We start from the raw sequence: 22,782 nt of genomic DNA, 5'->3' as shown, positions 1-22,782 counted from the left end.
AATCTCCGAAAGTACTGGACCGATTGTTGTGAAATTTTGCATTTATATTAGGAATATCATGTAGATGGTAAAACGCTAACTAAAATTTGTCTAATCATCCCCACCAATAATGTGATGAAGTCACTTCAAAATTGTACATAGTAAATGGGTTTTATATTGTATAAAATAACATAGTCTTACACATGTAGTTTATGACTCCGAATTGAGTTTTTACCCGAAACGTCCAGATTTAAAAAAAAAAATCAAAATTATGAAACAAGATTTTGGAATTTAATTTTGAATCTGCTAACCCGAATGCTTTGAAATGTTAAAGATGTTTTAAGGCTATAAAGAGCATCATAAATCTTTATAAAAAAATATGACGAGTCTGAACTTGTAATTTATCATTCCATTCATATTTTTTGAATTTGCATATATCGGGTGACTCAAAAAAAAAAATGAATGCGTAAATTTATTTTATTGGCTTACTCAGGAACTACAAAACCCAATGCTTTGAAATCTACTGCGAAAAAAAAACATAATACGCATGCAGTCGTCACGTTTCCGACAGCGAGGGAAGTACTGTCTAAACTGTTTAGACCAATTTTTTTTAATGATTTTAAATATCTTTGTGTTATTAAATTTACCTACAACATCTTTTTTTTCAGTGGTAAACTAAGTGCTCAAATTCAACAATACGTTTAATAGGCTTAGGCAATGGAGGATCATTTTCAAGAAACCAAAGATCTTTTTCGAACACTTCAAGAAATTCCCCTTCCAGAACTCGTTCGATGATATTACAACGTCAACATGTGGTCATTTTAACTTATTTAACTTTGTTAATTTTTTTTCTAAAGAACAGATACTTGTTACCAAAACACAAATTGCTCTGTCGATTAACATACGAGTATGGTACTAATTTAGTTTTTTAAAAAACTGTTTGTGTTGTAATATATGAATGTTAGTTCTTATATATTTTTTCTAGGGCATCGAAAGAGGTCTCTAGTCTGGTTATCCCGAGGGTTTGCGCGAAAAACTTCACGCGAAAGGAAAAAGTCCAAAAGAACAATGCTTCGTTTCCTACTGGTAAGTAGAACTTGAATTATGTGTTTATGACGTCATATTTTAAATAATTTTTCCCCGAATGGAAAACTCAGCAATATCAAGTTTAACATAGAAGTATAATTACACACTACTTCTTTTTTTTTTGAAAACTAAATTGGTCGATTAAATGGCACATTATGACTGATTTTTTTTGTTTTATAGCATCGCTTGTTAAACCTAACATCTCGGCAAGAAAAACTTCAAACGATCTTCTTGTTTACTTGAACATGAAAAGCTTGCGAGAAAAACTGTCGGTTTTAACATCTCTGGATGAACTGGACCTTCAACGAAGAAAGTATTACCCAGCTGCAGGAAAAAAGAAAAAATCTTAGCGTACATGGCGTTTGTTTAGTATTGTTGCGATTAATGCATTACTCTCAGAAACCATAAACTCAGAACAGGAAGCGGAGACCGCCTACGGTCACAATTCTTTTTACCTGTTTAACATCTTGCCTAATTTTTGTAATGCAAAAAATTTCTTGGCATTTTGTAATTAAACAAAAATGAAATTCTCCTAAAACAAAAATATTGTTACAAGGTTATTTACACCCCTTGAAGTACAGTCCAACAGATTCAGCCTTTCTGAAAAATTATAAAACTAAAATAAACCTTAAAGATTTGTCTATTTTTGGAATCGAATATCCTTAAGCAAATATATCTACTGAAATTAAAAATTTTATTTCCTGTGTTATTGTTATTCATGAGGAAAATGGATATGACATAAGATTAGATTTCTTTTTCCGTTTTATCATTTTACCATGATTACCGCAGAATTTAATTTTATACACGAAACTCGTTCATTTGTTATCGTGGTTTGGTTTTGTATTACGCATTTTATGTAATTGAAATTTATGAAAATATTGCCATTTTAACAAAAAAAATCATATTTACGGGATTTAACATAATCCAATTTTTCGGGAGATATTAATAAAAAAAAAGATCTACAGAGTTTAGACAGTATTTCCCTTCGTGTCAGAAACGTAACGACGGCATGCCTATTGTGTTTTTTTTTCTGATTACATTTTTGTAGTGGAGCATTTTTAAAAATTTTTGCGATGACGTCATCAACTTTTTTGCCAGGACACGTATATCAGTTTGGATAGATGTAGTCTAACAATACTAAAAAAATTGGGCTAGGGGGTTGAAATTTATGCGCTGCGCATGGACCACGGCAGACCAGTGGCTCGACTGAACGTCAGTTGATGATTTTAAAATCCATATCCACGACATAATAATAATAATATTTTTAATAATTTTCAAGTGTCGGTCTCGCTGAAAATAAAACTATTTTTTTTATTATTAAAAATGATACATAATTGGAAAGCGAGGAGCGAGTAAGTCAGCCTTATTTATAAACAACGACGTTATAGCAAAACGCATCTGTGCGTGATGTTCGACGTCCCGCATGCCGTTGAATGCGCCAAGGTCATCAAAAAAGATTATGAGTGTAAAACATATATTTACAGCACATTATCAACGGGAATACATTACATCGGAAGAATGTCACGTAGACATTTGTTTGATTTGAATGAGTTTGTCGCCCCAAAACAGACGACTAAAATTATTCATAAGTCTCCATTGAACAAAATATTCTGAATATTATTATTATAATTCTTACCTTATCATTATTTTATTGTTATAAAGACGAGCGCATTCTCACATTTTCCAGAAAATGGGTGGCTCGTTCTTAATTTGATCGATATAATAAATTGATTGATTCATTAATTTTTTTGAGTCACCTGTTTAAGCAAAGCTAAAAAATATGAATGCAATGATTAAAAGTCTGGTCCTATTTTACACATTTGTGAAAGAATTTATTCGGCAAAATTTTGAGATGCCGTAACCAATTTTTTGCGGTTGATAAACAGATACATTTTCATTACAAAGTTACCATGCTTACATGCTTCACAACGTCAAGATTTCAGAGTATTCAGTTTTGCAATTCTTGATTTAATCAATAAAATAAACTGACTCAGTCAATAATTTTTTTCACACACCCCGTATAAGCAAATCTAAAAAATGTTTTTGTAGTGATAAATCACAATTATAGACTCATCATACTTTGTACCTATCCCCTATGCACAGTACCTGGTGTCCCACGGTAGATCATTCAGACCGTTCATTATTTATTCGTATATACTATCTTCATGAAACATGTGTCATGGGCTCTTGGAGTATAAGATAGAACGTTCCGGTCCAGAGTTTAGTCGGAGTCAAGTAATCGTTGACATCAGTGTGGTTTTGTTAAAAAATGGAGGAAGTCGAGGTGAGTTTGTTCATACAGATATGTATTTTGATAGTGAGCGAAGTGGAGTCTCCAAATCACTTGCATCGTCGCGTATAAGAAAAATTTTATAATTTTATAAATTTACAAATACTTATATTTTTATAAATTGACATAATAATTAGAAACTAGATTTAAATCAGATGGTAGCTTCTGTAGTGTATAGAAAAAGTCAGTCAAAAAACTGACGGTTACTGAAAATGGCATTTTTGGTTAGCTAGCACTGCTTCAAAATTCATTGATTTTGTATTGACAAGAAATAAAAAATAAATGGAAGTAATCAAAATCGTAATGGTTGTTGGTATGGTCACTTCCTTATAACAGTTCCGTCAAGCAAATGTTTATTTTTTTAGAAAGTAAAAGAAACGACAAGAATACGTTACTTTATGGAAACTTTCTATACCTTCCAATAATAAAAAAATATTCTGTATAAATCAATTGGACATTCTGCAGCAATCTGTTATATTTTGAATTATTAAACAATTTACAGATGATTTAAAATTGTAGTTAAAATTTTGTCTCAGGATCTTGCAGGATTTGTGTTTTTTGAAAACATCACTTTATTGTTAAAACTGTAAGAACCTCTTTACTATAAAATAACCGCACCGATTATTCTGCAGTTAATAAAAACGTTTTTTTTTGAGACAGTCATCCGAGTCGACTATTTAGAAACCATTGACAGTCAGTGGCGGCTCGTGAGATTTTTGGTAGGTTGGGCAAGGTGGTGAAGCGGTAGGTACCTAATCAAAAGTATTTTATGTATCACGAGGTTCTTACAGCGTAGTTATTCTGTACGTTTTTTGGTTTGGGCTCCGTTTTAGCCGGCATAATTCCAAAATTTGAAAAATACACCGTTCGGCAAGAACCACGTGAAGGTTCGGAGCGATATCTTGCCGGGGAAGGAAAAAATGAAAGGTCATTGTTAGTGTGGGGCATTGAAGGTTAGTAAATATGTAAAAAAAACTAAAAATAAACTCTACATAAAAAATAATAAAACCAATATAACAAATAATAAAAATAAAAATAAAAAATTCTCAAAACATAAAAAAATTCTTAAATAGAAAATCGTAAAAAACAAAAAATAAACTCTAAATAATAATTAACAGTATAACAAAATAAAAAATATTCTAGAGTGATGCTTTTTGAAACTCTTGAGATAAAAAAAATTATGAACTGGTATTTGGCACATTTTTATAAAATAAGTCAATGCGTCTATTTTTTTGTAAGGCAAAATGGTCTATTACTCTGTCATAAAATTGTGTTGTTTGGACTTGTTTTTTGATCAAACCCCTTTCGATGGCAATCTTTGATAAACTAGATAATCTCGTCTGAGTCATTAAATTTCTAGTGAAAGTTTTTATTCTTTTTAAAGTTGAAAAGCTTCTTTCCACTGAAGCTGAAGTCGAGGGTAAACATAAAGCGATACAAAGCAATTTATATATTTCTGAAATCTCATTTTGCAGATCATTAATAAAAATGAAATTTAAAATGTCGGCATAATTTGAAGAATCTCCAAGTAGGTCTATATCTGAATACCACACGCGCAACTGACTTTGCAACTTAGCTTGGGTGAACATAATTTTATAATTCTTAAGTAAGGAATTAACTAAATTTTGGGGAAACGTTTGTCTGTATGACATAAATTTGTCTTTATTCAATAAATCTAGAAAATCTAAAGTTGCCATATCTCTAAATCTAACTTCTATTTGAGTAGTTATTATGTCAAGAATTTCATTAAATACGCGTTTGAAATACGTTTTAGGATCATCAATTCCATCATAGTTCGACTTACGTTTCTTAGATAAATTTGGTGGCTCAGTAATATTGGAAACTGTATTATATATTTTATTAAAATAATTGTCATTTGATCTGAAATTATTTAATGTTTGCTGCAAATTTTCTATTCTTTTCTTACAGTATGATATGTCTGTCGATTTGGACTGAATTATATCGAAAATGAATTCTGTTTGTTCAAATATGAGACTGAAAATATGAAGCAATATTAAAAAATTAAAATTTTTCAGGATTTTTTTAAAGCCTATCGCCTCTCTAATCGCATCGCCGTCTCTTACAAAATCTTCGGAATCAATAATTTTGTCAAAAACAAGTACAAGTTTATCCCTTTCTTCAATTATAACATTTATCAAACGTGATTTAAAGTTCCATCTGGTGTCGGATCCGCTAGGTATTCTCCTAGTACACATTTGATCTAAAATATTAGTCCTTTTTGTTGATTTAGAAAAATATGTGGGAAATCCTTTTATGTTTGCAAAAAAAATTCGACATTCTTTAATAGATGTTGATGCGTCTTGTAATATGAGATTTAACCTATGAGCGTAACAGTGCGTGAACAGAGCTTGAGGAGCTATCTGCTTAACCCTTGATTGTAACCCATTCAATTCACCAGACATTACGGAAGCACCATCATAAGTTTGACCGATCAGCTTATTAGTGATATCGTATTTACTAAAATTTTCTGTTAACAAATTAAATAAATCGGCAGCGGTTCTACCTTCACTAGCGTCAAAAAATCCCATAAAGCGTTCAACAGCTTTATACTATCCTCAAACGTATTTGGCGTTTATGACTTCACACCAATTTGACTCCCATTATAATTCAATAGGCCGTCACAACCGGATGTCTTAAACCCGCTCACCGATACCTACCTGAAAAGACCTTTTCTGGTAAAAGCACAGGGCAGGACTGAGTTTTGCATTTACCGACAACTGCGCCTTTCGAGTTTTTTATTTTAAGTAAAAACAAAGTAACTTTATACTCAATCATTTTTTATTACAGCACAACTATTTACTTATTAACTACTACTGCTTATTTATTGATCGAAATAGTCACTGTCATCATCACTCGACTCTTCTAAATTAATAATTAACGGTGTTATCAACCGTGCCCTGTACTGGTCTTCTTCTTTTGTGGAATGTCGTACACAATTGGCCCACATTTCGGCAGTTATTTTGGAAGCTTCTTCCCTAATTATGTCAATTGTTGCACTACTAAATTTTGGTGCCGTATTTATTATTCCTTCTTATATTATTTTTCATTTGCGACCAGATTAGTTCGATGGGGTTAAATATACAATGGTACGGCGGAAGTCTAATCACCCTAAATCCACGATCTCGCGCCATAGCATCTATTTTATATTGTTTCTCAAATTTTCGAGTGTGTAACACTTCTAATAATTGTGTCTTTGTGTAATTTTCTTCAAAGTATAAATCATGTTCTGTAAGGAAATTTTAAATTATTTAATACACCCGTTATAAAATTTAGTTCTTGTGAAATACCTTTTTAAAATTGCTAAAGAACAGAGTCTTCAAAAAGACTGTTTTGATTATAAGAAAATAAACACAAAAACAATAATAACGCACATGAAAACACAACTTGTCGACCACGTTTCCAAAATTCAAGTAGAATAACGACCAGATTTCAAATTCGCTCCGAAGCCAGGTAGGTACAAGCATTAAGGATTATATTGTTTGAGAAGTATTTCTTGGAAGTGGTTAACGACTTAAATCCGGTCCCTTATTATTTTCGGAAATTCCGTTATTTAAGTGTATTAAAAGTATGTTTGAGACGTTATCCTGTTACTTTTCAACTTGAGTTTGGTTTGAAAGCATTTAAAACAGTACACGTGTGTCAATATGTCGAAGATAACTCAAATTAATTTATAGATTAAATCTTTTCCTGAATTTATTCTTCAAGAAGGCACTGTGTTTTGTAGCTTCTGCTACAAACCGCATTTCTACTTACAAATATATGTTTTTGGGATCACCGGCAAAATTTTTTGCTACAATATTTCGAAAAGTATTTAAAAATAAATTGTTACAAAAATACTAATTAAATGGCCTGTTATTATTTTTTTTTATTTATTTGTCACTATTTAATGTAAGACAATAATTTTTAAAAATTTTAACAAACAAAATTACTCTGAGTCCGGTCCTTCGCGTCTCGACCGTCCCTGGCACGTGGCATGGTTTACATTTACTAAGTTTTATGAAGGGTCGGCTGTAAAGTACTTTAAACGTCAAAGCCATAAACGCCAAATATCTTTGAGGACAGTATACCCTCTTTTACATAACGAAAAATTACAGATACTTGAGATCGGCAATTAATATCAGTGGTCTCATCAACTTGCCACGAAAAAAAGGGGCTCATTTTAATTTCGTTCTCTATAATCTCACTAATTACTTTATTAATACTTTCAATTAACTCGTTTTGAATAGTTTTTGAAAGCCCAGTGAATACCGAAGATTCATCCAAAAATACCTTAAATTTATTATCATATTTGGAGAGCAGTGACGCTAATTCCCTAAAATTTCCCTGATTTAAAGAATCTCTTGATTCATTGTGGCCGCGGAATGCTTGTTCTTGGGTTGCTAAATAAATGATCATATCAATCAGCCTCGTTATTATTTCTCTATTTTCTTTAACCAGTTCATTATGCTTTAAAATACTTTGAACATGGGCTGAATCTATTGAATCTTGAATATTATTTTTTCCAAACAATTTAAATTTTAAAGACGCATGAGTATGTTGTTCTGAGTTTCCATGTTTTTGCAACGATTCGGATAAGTGTTTTAAGTCGTCGTAGCCACTAGTCCAAGGACTTTGCTTAGTCTCAGAAAATAAAAGACAACTCCAGCAGTAAAGTTTGTTTCGCTTTTCGCTTCCCGTGAGCCAGTTATACTTATCGTACCAATTATTATTAAACCCTCTGTTACCTCTGCTGCCTTTATTTTTCATTATTAAATTTTTCATTTGTGGACGTGGTTTCAATTTTATTATAAAAAGTTTATCATCATAATTTAGTCTGCTAAATTTAGTCTCCAATAAGAAATTTACGACATCATCATTATTGTTGACCACCTCCCGGATGTTTGTATTTAAACTAATACCTGTACCTGATGTTGAAGGCGATGACGATGACAGAATACTGCTGTTACAGCTTGTCAAATTGTTACCATTTGCCATGATTTTTATGTTACGATTATTGCACTACAAAACAATTAAATTAAATCACCACAACCCCTCAGAACACTAAACAATTTTGTAATATTTAACGGTTCACGATGTGACACGAGGCAACTACGAAACTATCCGATTGGGCAAGCCCAGCCTGTATCGTCAACCCGTCAGCCTTACCAGCGGTGGCTGTGTGCATTACCGAATACAATGTTACGACATTCGAAATAGCAGATAAAATACGAATCTGACACAAATCGGTTTTTTTTTCAGCCAAGATGTGGAAAAATTTTTCACTATGACGATTAGCCGTAATGAAAATTGTTTTAGTTCGTGTTTTGTCCGTATCATTTACACTATAAAACAAATTGAATTTATTAAAAAAATGATATTACTGATTACTTGAAAGAAATTATGTACCTATAATTTTCAATTCCATTTTTAAATTCTCATTATAGCAACTACATTTTTCAGCGAAGCCCTAATCCAGTGTGTAGTATGTACTCGTATTATTTATATGCTTTATATGTGAGCTCTGGGCAAGCCCGAGCTTGGTCACTCGTGGTGTATCCCTACTCCACGCCAGCCAACGCAACAGAGCCTGCGACTATGTGGTGTTCTCTGTTTTTCAGACTAATCTCGGTATGGTAGATGCGTACAGATTAATTCAGGCGTCTCGGGCTAGCCCGAAGATCACTTTTATCCGAAAATAAGGAGTATAACGAGCATGTTGATCGTAGGAATTTTAAGGAACATAATTGCAAGGATTTGTTATTGGATTTATTTTGTATAAAATTTGAGAAATTCATATTTTATTAATTTTAAAACCTCGAAAAAATTAGGTTGGGCACTGCCCACCTTGCCCACTCCCACCAGCCGCCACTGTTGACAGTATTTCGAAGTAATTCATGTACAGGTGTTATTTCTACAATTGAGGAGCTATAGGTGTGCAGGTGATCTGCGACCACATGAATCACAATTTCTTCGAATCTCTCGTTCTATTTATTCCAATTTCATTCTTTGCTATTAATTGTTATATTTCAGTACCAATCTGAACTGCATTTTCATAATCTTTTTCTGTCTTCGTTTTGTTCCTTATGGTCTTGTCGTGGCATATTATAATGTGGAAAATGAGGAGAAATAATTATGGCATCGGATAATTCATGGGTCAGAACAGCGACCCGACACACATTTTTGGTAAAGTTACAATTTCCATAAATTATTTCTCTTTAAAATACCGCCATTTTCCCTCGGTTTTTATAATTTCTATCTTTGTTTCAAAGTTGTTCAATTCAATAATAAACAATTATTGCATGTTCCAATTCTTTATTCTTTTCTAGAGTTTTAAAAAAAGAAGCGGAACCACGGATAGGGGTAAGGAGTATGAGGATGTGGTTCTCGCTTTTGTTATCCTAGAACTAGTAAAAGACGCCACAACAAAAAACTTTCATGTTTCGTCGAATGAAGAAGGGTTCGGAGCTTTTGATGACATAGTTATTAAAACTGAGTCGGATAAGGGAAACGAAATAAAAGCAGTACAGCTAAAACACACCGAAAATAGAATATTGTCCACAAAAAATTTGATGTCAAAAACAGGAGACTTCAGCATTGTCAAATATTTCAAGACCTTCCAGGAAATTAAGAAAGACGCATGCGAACTAATATTATTTACTAACAGACCATTTAAGTGTGACGAAAATACATCATTTCACCTAGAAGAAGAAGAATTTTCTATAATTCCTGTTAAAGTAAAAGCTGCTTCGGAACTTGCAGAGATAGATTGTGCGTATCAGTTTAAGATAATAGAAGAAGACTGGAATGCTGAAGTGCTTCTCAAAATTCGAGAATATCAGAGGTTTTTTAGTAAATTTTATCTGTATACCGATCAAAATAATGTTGACACCCTAAAAACCAGTGTGGCTGAAAACTTCAAATCAACGTATTATTCGAATCAGGATATATTCGAAAAATTTTTCAAGATACTATCTGAGTGGAATATCCAAAAAGGTAACAAAGAAAAGTTAAATAGGAAGTGGATGGAACGTGTAATTGCTCTACTGCTTCTATCTTCCCATATTGAGCCCCTATCTTTTGGCTCAGATAATGTCAATTCCGGTAATGATAAAGTGAAAATACTTCGAGAAGCCGTTTCCCTCTTCGACATTACACTACTTGAAAAAGAATCGTACGAAAAGCTTAATTCAATGTGGTACGACATTAAAAAACAAAACAACTTTGACTTTATAGAATTAAATAAAGTAAGGAAAAAGTACTTCCCAGCAATCAACTATATTGATCATAAAAACATCGACAAAATAGATCCAAGGATATTTATTCAACTATTATGGTTAACAGACAAGTGTCCATTAATAATACGTCAACATGAGAACGTCGAAAAGGCCATCCAGCTCTGTCCCGATAAAAAGTTCATCCTAATTGGCGAAGGCAAGAAAGAGGAGTGGATGAAAATCTATTCCGTGTTCCAAAATCTATCAAACTTGATTTGGAAACCTGATTTATGCGAAAGAATCATGCAAAATTTTACCATATCGATCCAAGGAAAGGGAGAAATTAATCTTGCAACAGCTTTTGGAAATAGCGATGAATTCTTAGAAAGTGTCACAACGGATAACTTAGTGGAAATGCTAGACGGTCCGTGTTATATAGGCGGAGAAAAAGAGATTCTTCCTGAACCTTATATTGAGCGGAGTCTTTCCCGAAATATTATTAACATTAAATACCTAGAAAAATTTTGGGAAAACACAATTATTATTTTAAATTGCGCCGATAATTTTGATAAAGTTAAAGACAAACTCAAGCAGTCTAAATTAATTGATATCAGTTACTTCTTAGAGATAACAAATCAGAATTTTGAAAATCAAAGAAATGAATTTTATGTGGCTAAATCTAATCCAACTCAGTTTAAACACAAATTTAATCCGGATAAATCAAATTTTACCAATACAGTTTATACAAGTAATAGAAATGTTAGTGATTTAGAACTAGAACAAATTTACGATGAAAATAGAGAAGCCAAACAAATTCACTATTTTAAACTCTCCGAAGATTGTAATTTAGAATGGATTAAAAGCAGAGGCGATGTTGGTGATTTAGAGGTTTATAAGTTATATGACAAATACTGTACGAACGAAAATGAACTATGGTGTTCTCGGTTAGATAATAACATCAATCTAATATGTGGCGATCCCGGCATGGGGAAATCCGAGTTAATGAAAAGCTGCAAAAATAAATGTTCACCGCAATATTGGACAATTATAATTAATCCTACCGATGTGCACTCATTTTTTTACAATCCTAAGTTTTCTAAAACAACTAAATATACAGATTTATTTGAAAAATTTATCGTAAATGAAAAATGTCGGTCGCTCAAAAAATTCGAACGAAGATTTTTCGAAATGTGTGTACAGAAAAATAATGTTGTTTACGTGTGGGATGCGCTCGATGAAATTATAGGAGAACACTTAGAAGCCGTGTATCAAATAATACTTGGATTCTCAACAAAAGGTTTCCTTCAGTGGGTTACCAGTAGAAGACATTTAAAACCATTTCTGGAAAAAAAATTCAATGTGTTGGCACATAGTATAAATCAGTTTGACGAACAAGAACAACAAAATTATGTAAGAAAACGTTTAGCTTCTTTCATTTCTGTAGACGAAATTGAGATCACGATCGAAAAAATTAAATCATCGTTCGCGATTATCGAACACGTTAATATATTGGGAATTCCGCTCCAAATCTTCATGGTTACTGAACTATTTCGTCAAAACAAAGACAAATATTTGAAACTAATGGAAAATATATTTCTCTTGACTGATTTATACGAATACTTCATTGATGAAAAATTTAATAATTTTTTCAAAGATAAATTGGCGTTTGATTTTAAAAATCCTCACATGGTTAGTAGAATTCGCGAAGAAAAAAAGGAGATTTTAGGTAATTACGAGAGAGTGGCACTTAAATTAATATTTTCGGAAGACATTCTGAAACGATTAAATGTCGTCTGTGAAAAACATAAAGAAAAAAATTCACAAAAATGTGTGTCTGTTGGTCTTGTAAGTGAATTCCAAAATGATGTGGCACATTTTATTCATGGTTCTTTTGCTGAATACTTAGTCGCGATATATTTTTCAAAAAATTTAAATACCTTGCGTGATACACTTGGGGACTTAATATTCAACGCAAAGTATAATAATGTTCGTTTTTTTTTCGACATGTTGTTAGTCAAAAATTGTAAAGTTCACATTGCTGTCTTGTATAAGAAATATGAACTACTTAAAACTTATGATGAAGAAACTTTAACATGCAAAGATAAAGGTGGTAGAAGTGCTTTACATCTGATTTCTTCATGGGGACAAAGACATCCGCGTGTAAAAGTAACGGTTGAAAATGGGAAGTGTGTTGTGCATGAAGACAGCAATTTCGATAAACAAGCAGAAACCGAGACGTATTTTGAAACGGTAATATTTTTGCAGAGCAAGAATGATGTTGAAGAACACGATAGTTTGCTAGATACGACGCCCTTGTCCTATGCCAGAAAAAGTGAGAGTTTAGGTGCGGAAATAATATTACTTCAAGCAAAAAAAAATGAACTGTATCGTCACTCAAGTTCTCTTAACGATATAATTAATATTTTATATTATTCTTCTTTACTTGGATATGATCAAGTGTGTGAGCTTTTCACCGTCCAAGAGGAGAAAAGCAGGAAAAATCGCTGGTATGAAACCAAATTTGTTACTGCCGGAAATGCTGAAACACCTCTATTATTAGCGAGTAGAAGTGGTCACCTGAAAATTGTTAAATACTTGTTACATTTAAATGACGAAATTAACAAATCCAACAAAGTTTGTGAAACCGAAAGCAGCCACAAAAATACTTTAGAATATGTTCTGAACGTCGGTGAAGAAATCAATCACAGCACCGTTGACAGCTCTTTCGATTGCTTAGCGGAGGCATGCGCTGAAATTAATTGTTGTAATAAACATGGGGCGACACCACTTTTCGTATCTTCTGAAATGGGTCACGAAAAAGTTGTCGAATATTTGGCGACAGTCGGCGCTGAAATCAATCGCGCTAGGATTGACGGTCTGACACCACTTCACATTGCTTCCTTCAACGGTCACGCAAAAGTTGTCGAATACTTGGCGACAGTCGGTGCCGAAATCAATCGCGCTACGAATGACGGCTGTACACCTCTCCTCATGGCTTCACAAAACGGTTACGAAAAAATTGTCGAATACTTGGCAACAGTCGGCGCTGAAATCAATCGCGCTAATGAAAACAACGTGACTCCACTTCACATAGCTTCCTTCAACGGTCACGAAAAAGTTGTCGAATACTTGGCGACAGTGGGCGCCGAAATCAATCGCGCTAATGAAGACAATGTGACACCACTTCACATAGCTTCATACAACGGTCACGAAAAAGTTGTCGAATACTTGGCGACAGTCGGCGCCGAAATCAATCGCGCTACGAATGACGGTATGACACCACTTTACGTAGCTTCAAAAGAGGGTCACGAAAAAATTGTCGAAATCTTGGCGACAGTCGGCGCTGAAATCAATCGCGCTTTGGAAAACGGTGTGACACCACTTCACGTAGCTTCCTTCCATGGTCACGAGAAAGTTGTCAAATACTTGGCAACAGTCGGCGCCGAAATCAATCGCGCTACGAATAACGGTATGACACCACTTTACATGGCTTCAGAAAAGGGTCACGAGAAAGTTGTCGAATACTTGGCGATCGTCGGCGCCGAAATCAATCGCGTTACGAATGAGGGTGCGACACCACTTTACGTAGCTTCACAAAGGGGTCACGAAAAAATTGTCGAATGCTTGACGACAGTCGGCGCCGAAATCAATCGCGCTACGAATGACGGTGCGACACCACTTTACACAGCTTCACAAAGGGGTCACGAAAAAGTTGTCGAATTCTTGGCGACAGTCGGCGTAGAAGTCAATCGCGCCACTGAAAACGGTGTCACACCACTTCACATAGCTTCCCTCAACGGTCACGCCACAGTTGTTGAATTATTGGCGACCGTCGGCGCCGAAATCAATTGCGTTACGAATGAGGGTGCGACACCACTTTACGTAGCTTCACAAAGGGGTCACGAAAAAGTTGTCGAATACTTGGCGACGGTCGGCGCACGAATCAATCGCGCTACTAAAGAGGGTGCGACCCCACTTTACATAGCTTCCCTAAATGGCCATGAAATGGTTGTTGAATATTTGGCGACAGTCGGTGCCGAAATCAATTGCACAATGAACGACGGCTCGACACCACTGTATATAGCTTCCCAAATGGGCCACGAAAAAGTGGTTGAGTACTTGGCGACAGTCGGCGCGGAAATCAATCGCGTTACTGAAGAGGGTGCGACACCACTTTACATAGCTTCCCAAATGGGCCATGAAAAAGTTGTCGATTACTTGGCGATAGCTGGCGCTGAAATTAATGGCACTGTAAATGACTCTTCGACACCACTTCACATTGCTTCACAAAACGGCCACAGAAAAGTTGTTGAATACCTGGTGTCTGTCGGCGCCGAAATCAATTGCGCTACGAATGACGGTGTGACACCACTTTACATAGCTTCCCAAATGGGCCACGAAATAATTGTCGATTACTTGGTGACAATCGGCGCCGATATCAATAGCGCTACTAAAATGGGTGGTACACCGCTTTTCATAGCTCTCCTAATGGGCCACGAAAATGTTGTCCACTACTTGGCGACAGCCGGCGCCGAAATATCAATGACGGTTCAACATATAGCTTACGACAAGGACCACGAAAAATTTGTCGCGGAGTTAGAAGAACCCGGTCCTTCTTGAAGGAATCCTAGAGTCGAGAACTTTTTCAAACGGTTTCGTTGTAGTTTAATATAGCGGAAATATATACCATTTTTTTCACATCTGTTAACAATGCATAGAGTTTTACTAAGTATGTAAATGTCGGTTATTTTTCAGAGTATACAGGTTGATTTTGAAATACTTATATGCAATAATTATAACCAGGGCTTCACGTACCGTAATAATGTGGAAATATAGTGAAAACAAAATGAAAGTCGAATGGGACAAAATCTCAACAACAAATGTTGAAAATGTAGTCCTTGTCTAGTAATACAGGTTTTAGTACGTCGCAACATGGTTGCACAAATACGTAAAAAAAAACTCCATACAACGATATTCCCCTGTAACTTCTGCACTCGGTCTTAACCCCTTTTTTTGGATCGGGATTTTAATTGTTTTATTTCAATCCTCAGAATTCAATACTTTCTTGATTATCTCAACCAGCTGCTCCTGTATAATTTATCGTCCATGTTTTAAGTTTTTTAACGGTTTAACTATTTGCGCAACTTCCTCTTTCGTTGGGTCTTCAATTAGGTTTCCTGCTATTCTAGGGCAAGTCTTCTTGGCAGAGTTTTCCGTATTTTTTTTTATTGTCGTAATAAAATTAAGTGAATTCAATGTGGACCAGTTACACATTTTAAGCAAGAGAGGGTTTGCTGTCCCTATTTTATGCAAGTTTCCCAATTAGTTTCGTTTAATGAACATCTTCAGGGAAAGAGAAGGAAGAATTTCTCTTTCTCTATTTTAATCTTTCAACGTGTATCCAGTGTTTCACTGTCTTTTGAATAAAGATTGGACCTACTAAAGTATAGTCGATTCACAGGAATAAGAAATTTGACTAAAGTAATCATTCATAACCGGTAACGAAACGATTTCGTCATATATTAACGTTTAATTAGTACTTAAAAATGTTCCTATACAAATATGTATCGCCTTCTGTTAATTTATTCTTAAATTATATTAATGAGTTTTACAATAAACCCAGTTTTACACGTAAATTCTTACTGTACGAGTCATCTAAGTCTATTTAATTGTACTATCGTCCACCTCACTACACTTAAAGATTGTTTGTGAATCCGAAATCGATGCTAAAAATATTCTTAGATCAAACAAGGCTAATAGTAATCGTAACAATCATTTTCGTCCTGATTTAACGAGATTTCAACGCGATTTTAACAACAATGTACGAGATGAGTTTAAGAAAAGGTTGTCTAATGGTGAAACGGATATAGGTCTTCAATATAAAAATAATCAAGCCTTCATCGTTAAAAAAGGCACTTCCCGAACCACTTTTCCAAAAAAGTAATAAATTTCTATTACCAGAACGTTGGCGGTCTTAGGTCTAAGATAAAGGATTTTTCTTCGAAAGTTAATTTGTCAGTGTATGACGTTATCATTATTTCAGAATCGTGGTTATGTAGTAGTATTGGTAATAACGAGTTGTGTTTAAATAATTACAACATCTTTCGTGCGGATCGCAATGTTCATTTTACAGGTAAATTACGTGGTGGTGGGGTGTTGATTGCCATTAACAAATTTTTTCAATCTCAAATTATACTATCCGGGCATTCTGTTGAAAGTGTTTTTGTTCGTTTAACTTATAACGATATAGATTTGATTGTGGGTGGGGTATATATTCCTCCTGCATCACCACTTTCCATTTATGAGGAGTACTGCAGTGATCTGGAGTCAATCTTTGATCGTTTCCCCAATTCATCCTACATAATCGCCGGAGATTTTAATCTCCCCGATCTTATCTGGAACGGAGATGATGTTAGCTGTTCTTCAGTTAGTCAGCAGGAATATTGCGATGCTATAAGCTCAACTTCTGCGCTTTTGAACCTTAAACAAATTAACATGATTCCTAACAGTCGAAACGTTTTTTTGGATTTAATATTTTCAAATGTGGTTGATATACAAGTTTCGCCTGCGCTAGATCCTATATTTGTACAAAGCATTCATCATACTCCTTGTTCATGGCAGATGTCCACCAGTGTTACACCATCATTACGCTTCGAATTTTGTATTTATGATTTTGCAAAGGGCGATTATAACCTCTTGAATGGATATTTTGCTTCAATTTGTTGGGATTTTTTATTGACTAGTAGTAATCTTGATGAGAAAGTGTCAATCTTCTACGACATTCTATTTGTTGGTTTTGAAAAATATATCCCATATAAAACGGTAAAGCATAATGCCCAGAATTATCCTATTTGGTTTAATAAGGAGCTTAAGGATCTTTGTAGAAAGAAAAGATCAGCACATTCTAAATATAAAGAATCCGGCAAATTTGAAGATTATCTGTACTTTAAATTGTTAAGATCGCAGTGTAAGGAACTTAGCAAACAACTCTATGAGTTATACATTTCCAACGTTAATGCTAGTATTTTTAATAACCCCAAATTTTTTTGGAAATTTATTCGTGACAAGAAAAGTAATGCTAGTACTTTCCCAAAAGAAATGTCTCTGGATCAGCGTTCAGCAAAAGGGGGTTATGAAATTGCGAGTTTGTTTGCTGAATATTTTTCTTCAGTTTATATTGTGGATGATAACCGTAACTTTAATTGTGATTTTGATTCTGTTAGTCAAGTTAATGAAGCCGGTCTAACTATTAATCTCCTTGATGTTTTTACGCATATTTCTAACTTGAAGTCGTCTTGTAGTTCGGGTCCAGATGGCGTTCCGAGTATAGTCCTTAAAAATTGTATGTATACATTGTGTAGACCTTTGTTCACTCTATTCAAAAGTTCGTTAAATGAAGGTGTTTTTCCGAAACTGTGGAAAAGAAGTTATATTGCGCCTATATTTAAATCGGGACAGCGAGATAAAATCAACAACTACAGAGGTGTCTGTAATCAATCTGTTATTCCTAAGATGCTTGATTCTATTGTAACTACCCAGTTGCAATGGGCATCCGGGTCGGTAATTTCTTATAAACAACATGGTTTTTGCCCTGGTAGATCAACATTGTCCAATCTTATTGAATATCAGACGTTCCTAAATGAAGCACTTGCTAATCGGTTTCAAGTTGACTCTGTGTATACGGACTTCGAGAAAGCTTTTGATCGTGTGAATCATCGTTTACTTATCATGAAATTACACAGATTAGGCTTCAATGACAAAACGGTTCGGTGGTTATCTCCATTTTTGATTGGCAGATCTCAACAAGTTCGCATTGGGAATTATAATTCGACTCCTTTTTGCGTCACATCTGGTGTTCCTCAAGGCACACACTGTGGACCTGTTCTTTTTTTGTTATTTATAAATGATTTGACTTGTGGCTTCCGTTATTCTAATTATTTGTTGTATGCAGATGACTTAAAATTATTTAAATCTGTAAATTCGGTTCAAGATGCTGAACAACTTCAGATGGACCTTAATGTACTATTTGACTGGTGCAACAAAAACTGGTTGCTTCTGAATATTAATAAATGTCAGGTAATTTCATTTTTTACAACGAAAACACACACTATTTATGATTACCATTTAGAAAACCATAGTGTTTCACGTGTCTCAGAAATTAAGGATTTAGGAGTGATTTTTGACACGTCCCTTTCGTTTAAAAATCATTACTCTTTTGTTATTAAAAAAGCTTTAAACATGTGGGGATTTATTTGGCGTCATTCTAGCGATCTTTCACCCTCAGCATTGAAATCTCTTTATTGTTCACTTGTTCGGTCGAATTTTGATTATTGTTCTCCTGTATGGTCCCCGATTTATAAGGTAGACTCTGAAAGGTTAGAAAAAGTCCAAAACAAATTTCTTCGCACTATGGAATTCAAATCTGGGCATCGACATGTTAAGGGTAGTTACAACTGGATAATGAACATGTTAGATATTCAGTCATTATTTAGACGAAGATTGATTGCTGATGCCTGCTTTCTTCACGGCATTATCAATGGGCATATTGATCAACCATATTTGTTAGGAAAATTATCCTTCTTGTTGCCTGTAATAAGTAGCCGGATAACACGCAGTAAAAACATTTTTAGGGTTCCAACGTCAAGTACAACTCTGGCCTATTACCATCCGCTGAAAAGAATGATGAAAGCTGCTAACGAATATTCAAATCGATCTGAAATTTCTGTTTTTGAATTGTCGAAAGCTCGGTTTAGGTCTCAGGTTTCATTATATTATAATAAGTTATAGTTGTATTTTATTTTATTTTAGCTTAGCTTTTTTGTTATATTCAGTTTGATAGTTTCTATTACTTCTTTATATCATTTTGTATTTGTAGTAATGGTAGGAAATGATTATTTACTTTTGTTAGTTTACCTTGTTTATATATATATATATATATATACAGGGTGTCTCAGAAATAAGTACATTAATTTTAATCAGTTATAGAGCTCATTGAACTCAACAACTTTTTTTAGTAAAGTTTTGTCAAGAACTTTTTAATTATCAAGTTAAAAATTGTTAAAGTTATATCCCAATTAAGGTTACCCGCCCATGGATCCTCAGTCACCCATGGACACTAATAATTATTATAATTAATAATTTATTGTCAAAAACAGTTACTAGGATACGTATTTTCCTTATCTTGTCAATGTGACAAACATTTAGAGAAAAATTGAAAATCCTGCTCCCTAATGGCGTACGGAATTTCATCGGCCCAAATGTGGGTGTTGAACACCTTCCCTCGTGTATCCGACCTCATCAGTTGATACAAAATTTGCTTGTTCGTTTATTTTTCTATTAACCCACTCACAAAAGTTTTGTCTACGTGGTAAGTCTGTTAGTTTCAATAACTGAATTTTCTGGTCCTGAAAGGGGTACATTTGTTCTCTGAGTATCCTCCAAATACTACTCTCCGATACATCTCACCAGACAGTGATACGTGCTAGTGCCCGGTCGAGCTTCGACACTCTTCAAAACAGCCTTTTCAATATTAGCAATTCTATTACTACGTAACTTACCCCGAACCTGATGTACAGGTTTAAAAGATCCGTACTCTCGAAAATGCTGCAACGTTCTTAAAACTGCGCACATTTGGCAGACGACGATTTGGGAGGTTTTCTGAAAACATTCGTTGGACGCAAGTGCCGTTTCCCCGAGCTTCACCGTACGTTAAAACGATATCGGTGCATTCCAGATTTGAAAACAAAGCCATTTCAACAGATTTCGTCTATAAATTAGAAATCTGTGCTAAACAAACTTTAAAGAGACAACGTTTAGTAAAAACATTGACATAAAAATGATTGTCAGTGTCAAAACGGTTGCTAGGGTACCTTCTTCATTGTTCTAGTGTTGTTATTATTTAAGTTATTATTTAAGGTGAACATAGACGGTTCGTGAATATATGGGTGGGAAAATTCGAAATTCGACTTGAGTTTTCGAAAAAATGCTAGATAAAAAAGTTGTTCCGTTTCACGAGTTCTGTTACTGGTTAAAATTAATGTACTTATTTCTGAGACACCCTGTATATATATATATATTTTTAAATGGAGTTTTCCGTAAATAAAGTAAACATAAACATAAACATAAACTTTTCGTTCTTCGTTGGAATCTTATATTATTTGCTTTATCCGTGTTGGAATATAAAACGTTTTTCCAAAACTAATCGCAAAAATAAAAATCTACCTATGTCTGAAATCACCAGCACTTAAAAATTCCTCTACATCACTGCATCGTCTCTGTTTCTTCTTTCAGTTATTATAAGTTTGAGCAAAACTTAAAATTCGTTAGTAACAGTACACGCACTATTTTGAATGAAACAAGACCTTCAGATAAAATAGTTTTGTGTTTTCTCCTTTATTCAATAAACAGAAAGCAATGCATGAGATCGTTTAGCAAGTTAAAAATGTAACATGCAAAAGGACAACTAATAAATTGAAGAAATAATTTAGGTAAATATGTTCTATATCGTGAAAACACAATGCAAAAAGTATCTTCCAGAATCGCTTCTTCAGTTACCTCATCAGGCACAAATTGTAGCAAAAATATAGCCTTATTACAAACTGGACTACAAGTGAAGCTGTACATATATATAGCGAAGATAAGAAAAAAATAGCATCGTTATTTTTACTTTGACTTAAGCATTCTAGCAAAGACGTACACAAGCAAGAAGAAATTATTAAATACTTCCAGTCTTCTAGAAAACAAAACTGACTCAAGTGATGTTGTGAATATGGGTTTGGAAATTGACGCTGAAGTCTCCAAAATGATGCATCTGTGGTTGTTACTTTATTACTCCTCGCCGTAGTGTAAGTAAAACTTCGTCAATTCTAACAAATAATTATTATGTTTAGTATTTTCATATTTTTCCCTTTTATTTTAATGATTATGAATTTGTTTGTGTTATTGAATTTACTAACAACACTTTTTTTATAGTGGTACCTATACTAAGTGCCCAAATTCAACAATACATTTAATAGGCTTAGGGAATGTAGGATCACCTTCAAGAAACTAAAGATCTTTTAGAACACTTCAAGAAATTCCCCTTCCAGAACAGTTCTGCACAGTTATAATTTTGTTCCTGGAAGAAAGGTTGGTTCATATTTTTTTTTGTTTTCAGTAAACTGTATAGAAAACACATTTGACAAATGTTACTGTTTCAAATCAAGTGTTGTTGTGAATAAATTCAGTAATATATTCTATATCGATGATATTACAACGTCAACATGTGTGTCCTTTTCACTAATTTCACTTTGTTAATTTAGAAAATTGAGCTCTCTTTTGGTAACTTTAATAAGTCACTGTTAGAAAAATAGGGATGGAGTGTGCAAACAAGGCGTCAAAATAACAGGACTGCGGTTCTTTTTGCTATGGGTTTGTTCTAGGAGCGCATAATGGTGTAAACGAATACATACATCTCCTCCTCTTTCTGATTAAGAATCAGGTCGGTAAAGAATATAATTAAACATGAAAAGTTAAAAATATTCTGTACTCGGTCTCTTCGTACTATATTAGCGTGGCTATAATAGCTCTCATTCTGGATGCTTGCTATGCTCTAAGGAAATAATTTGAACGAACTTCTTCATTGTCCAGTTCGTGTATCCTCGATTACTAACATTTTTGTTCAATCATTCTTGAGTCACTGAAACTTCTAAATTATCATTCTGGAATGTTTCATTACGATAATAACATAGATAAATGTGTCATTTTCTAAAGAACAGGTACTTGTTCTTACCAAAACACAAATTGCTCTTTGGATTAACGAGTATGATGTTACTAATTTAGTTTTTAAAAAACTGTTTGTGTTGTCATCTATCAATGTTAGTTCTTATAAATATATTTTTTCTAGGACATCGAGAGAGCTCTCTAGAGTGGCTATTCCGAGCGTTTGCGCGAAAAACTCTTCACGCGAAAGGAAAAAGTCCAAAAGAACAATGCTTCGTTTCTTACTGGTAAGCAGAACTTGAATTATGTGTTGATGACGTCATATTTTAAATAATTTTTCCCCGAATGAAAAAATTATTCCCTCAGCAATATCAACAAACATAGAAGTATAATTACACAATACTTCTTTTTTTTGAAAACTAAATTGTTCTCCTGTGAATAATCATTTTTTCTGACGTTTTAGACTCTCTTTTTGGTGTAATCTTTTTTCGCGCTCTTTTGACGCGTTTTTTG

At 34.0% G+C, this 22,782-nt stretch overlaps 2 protein-coding genes across 9 annotated transcripts in view; both read left to right on the top strand.

Annotated features, from left to right (window-relative positions):
- Positions 1 to 22,782, top strand: part of LOC135123361 (uncharacterized) — a 127,264-nt gene that overhangs the window by 44,692 nt on the left and 59,790 nt on the right. Inside the window, exons 3-6 of one of the 7 annotated variants that reach the window (XM_064047946.1) lie at positions 21,106 to 21,413; positions 21,541 to 21,696; positions 21,870 to 22,048; positions 22,454 to 22,556. The exons of 1 other annotated variant lie outside the window; for it this stretch is intronic. The gene's annotated coding sequence lies outside the window, so the exon portion shown is untranslated. Of the gene's footprint in view, positions 1 to 647; positions 1,066 to 1,245; positions 1,610 to 21,105; positions 21,414 to 21,540; positions 21,697 to 21,869; positions 22,049 to 22,453; positions 22,557 to 22,782 lie in introns of those variants that run through there. 5 more of the 7 variants (XM_064047945.1, XM_064047943.1, XM_064047944.1 and 2 more) reach the window with 5 other exon arrangements.
- LOC135123368 (uncharacterized) overlaps positions 1 to 22,782 on the top strand; it is an 88,691-nt gene that overhangs the window by 15,078 nt on the left and 50,831 nt on the right. The window contains exons 1-2 of one of the 2 annotated variants that reach the window (XR_010279596.1): positions 3,296 to 3,349; positions 9,682 to 15,333. Coding sequence is in view for 1 of the 2 variants with exons in the window: in XM_064047961.1 (XP_063904031.1) it covers positions 9,682 to 15,189 (5,508 nt within the window). In the remaining variant the exon portion in view is untranslated. Of the gene's footprint in view, positions 1 to 3,295; positions 3,350 to 9,681; positions 15,334 to 22,782 lie in introns of those variants that run through there. The other variant, XM_064047961.1, reaches the window with a different exon arrangement.

Source organism: Zophobas morio, unplaced genomic scaffold, assembly GCF_036711695.1.
Source record: "Zophobas morio isolate AGI-343-1 ecotype UQ-CSIRO unplaced genomic scaffold, CSIRO_AGI_Zmor_V1 ptg000006l, whole genome shotgun sequence".
NCBI classification, from domain to species: domain Eukaryota; kingdom Metazoa; phylum Arthropoda; class Insecta; order Coleoptera; family Tenebrionidae; genus Zophobas; species Zophobas morio.
The sequence above is the reverse complement of the archived record's forward strand: the minus strand, read 5'-3'. Positions and strand labels throughout refer to the sequence as shown.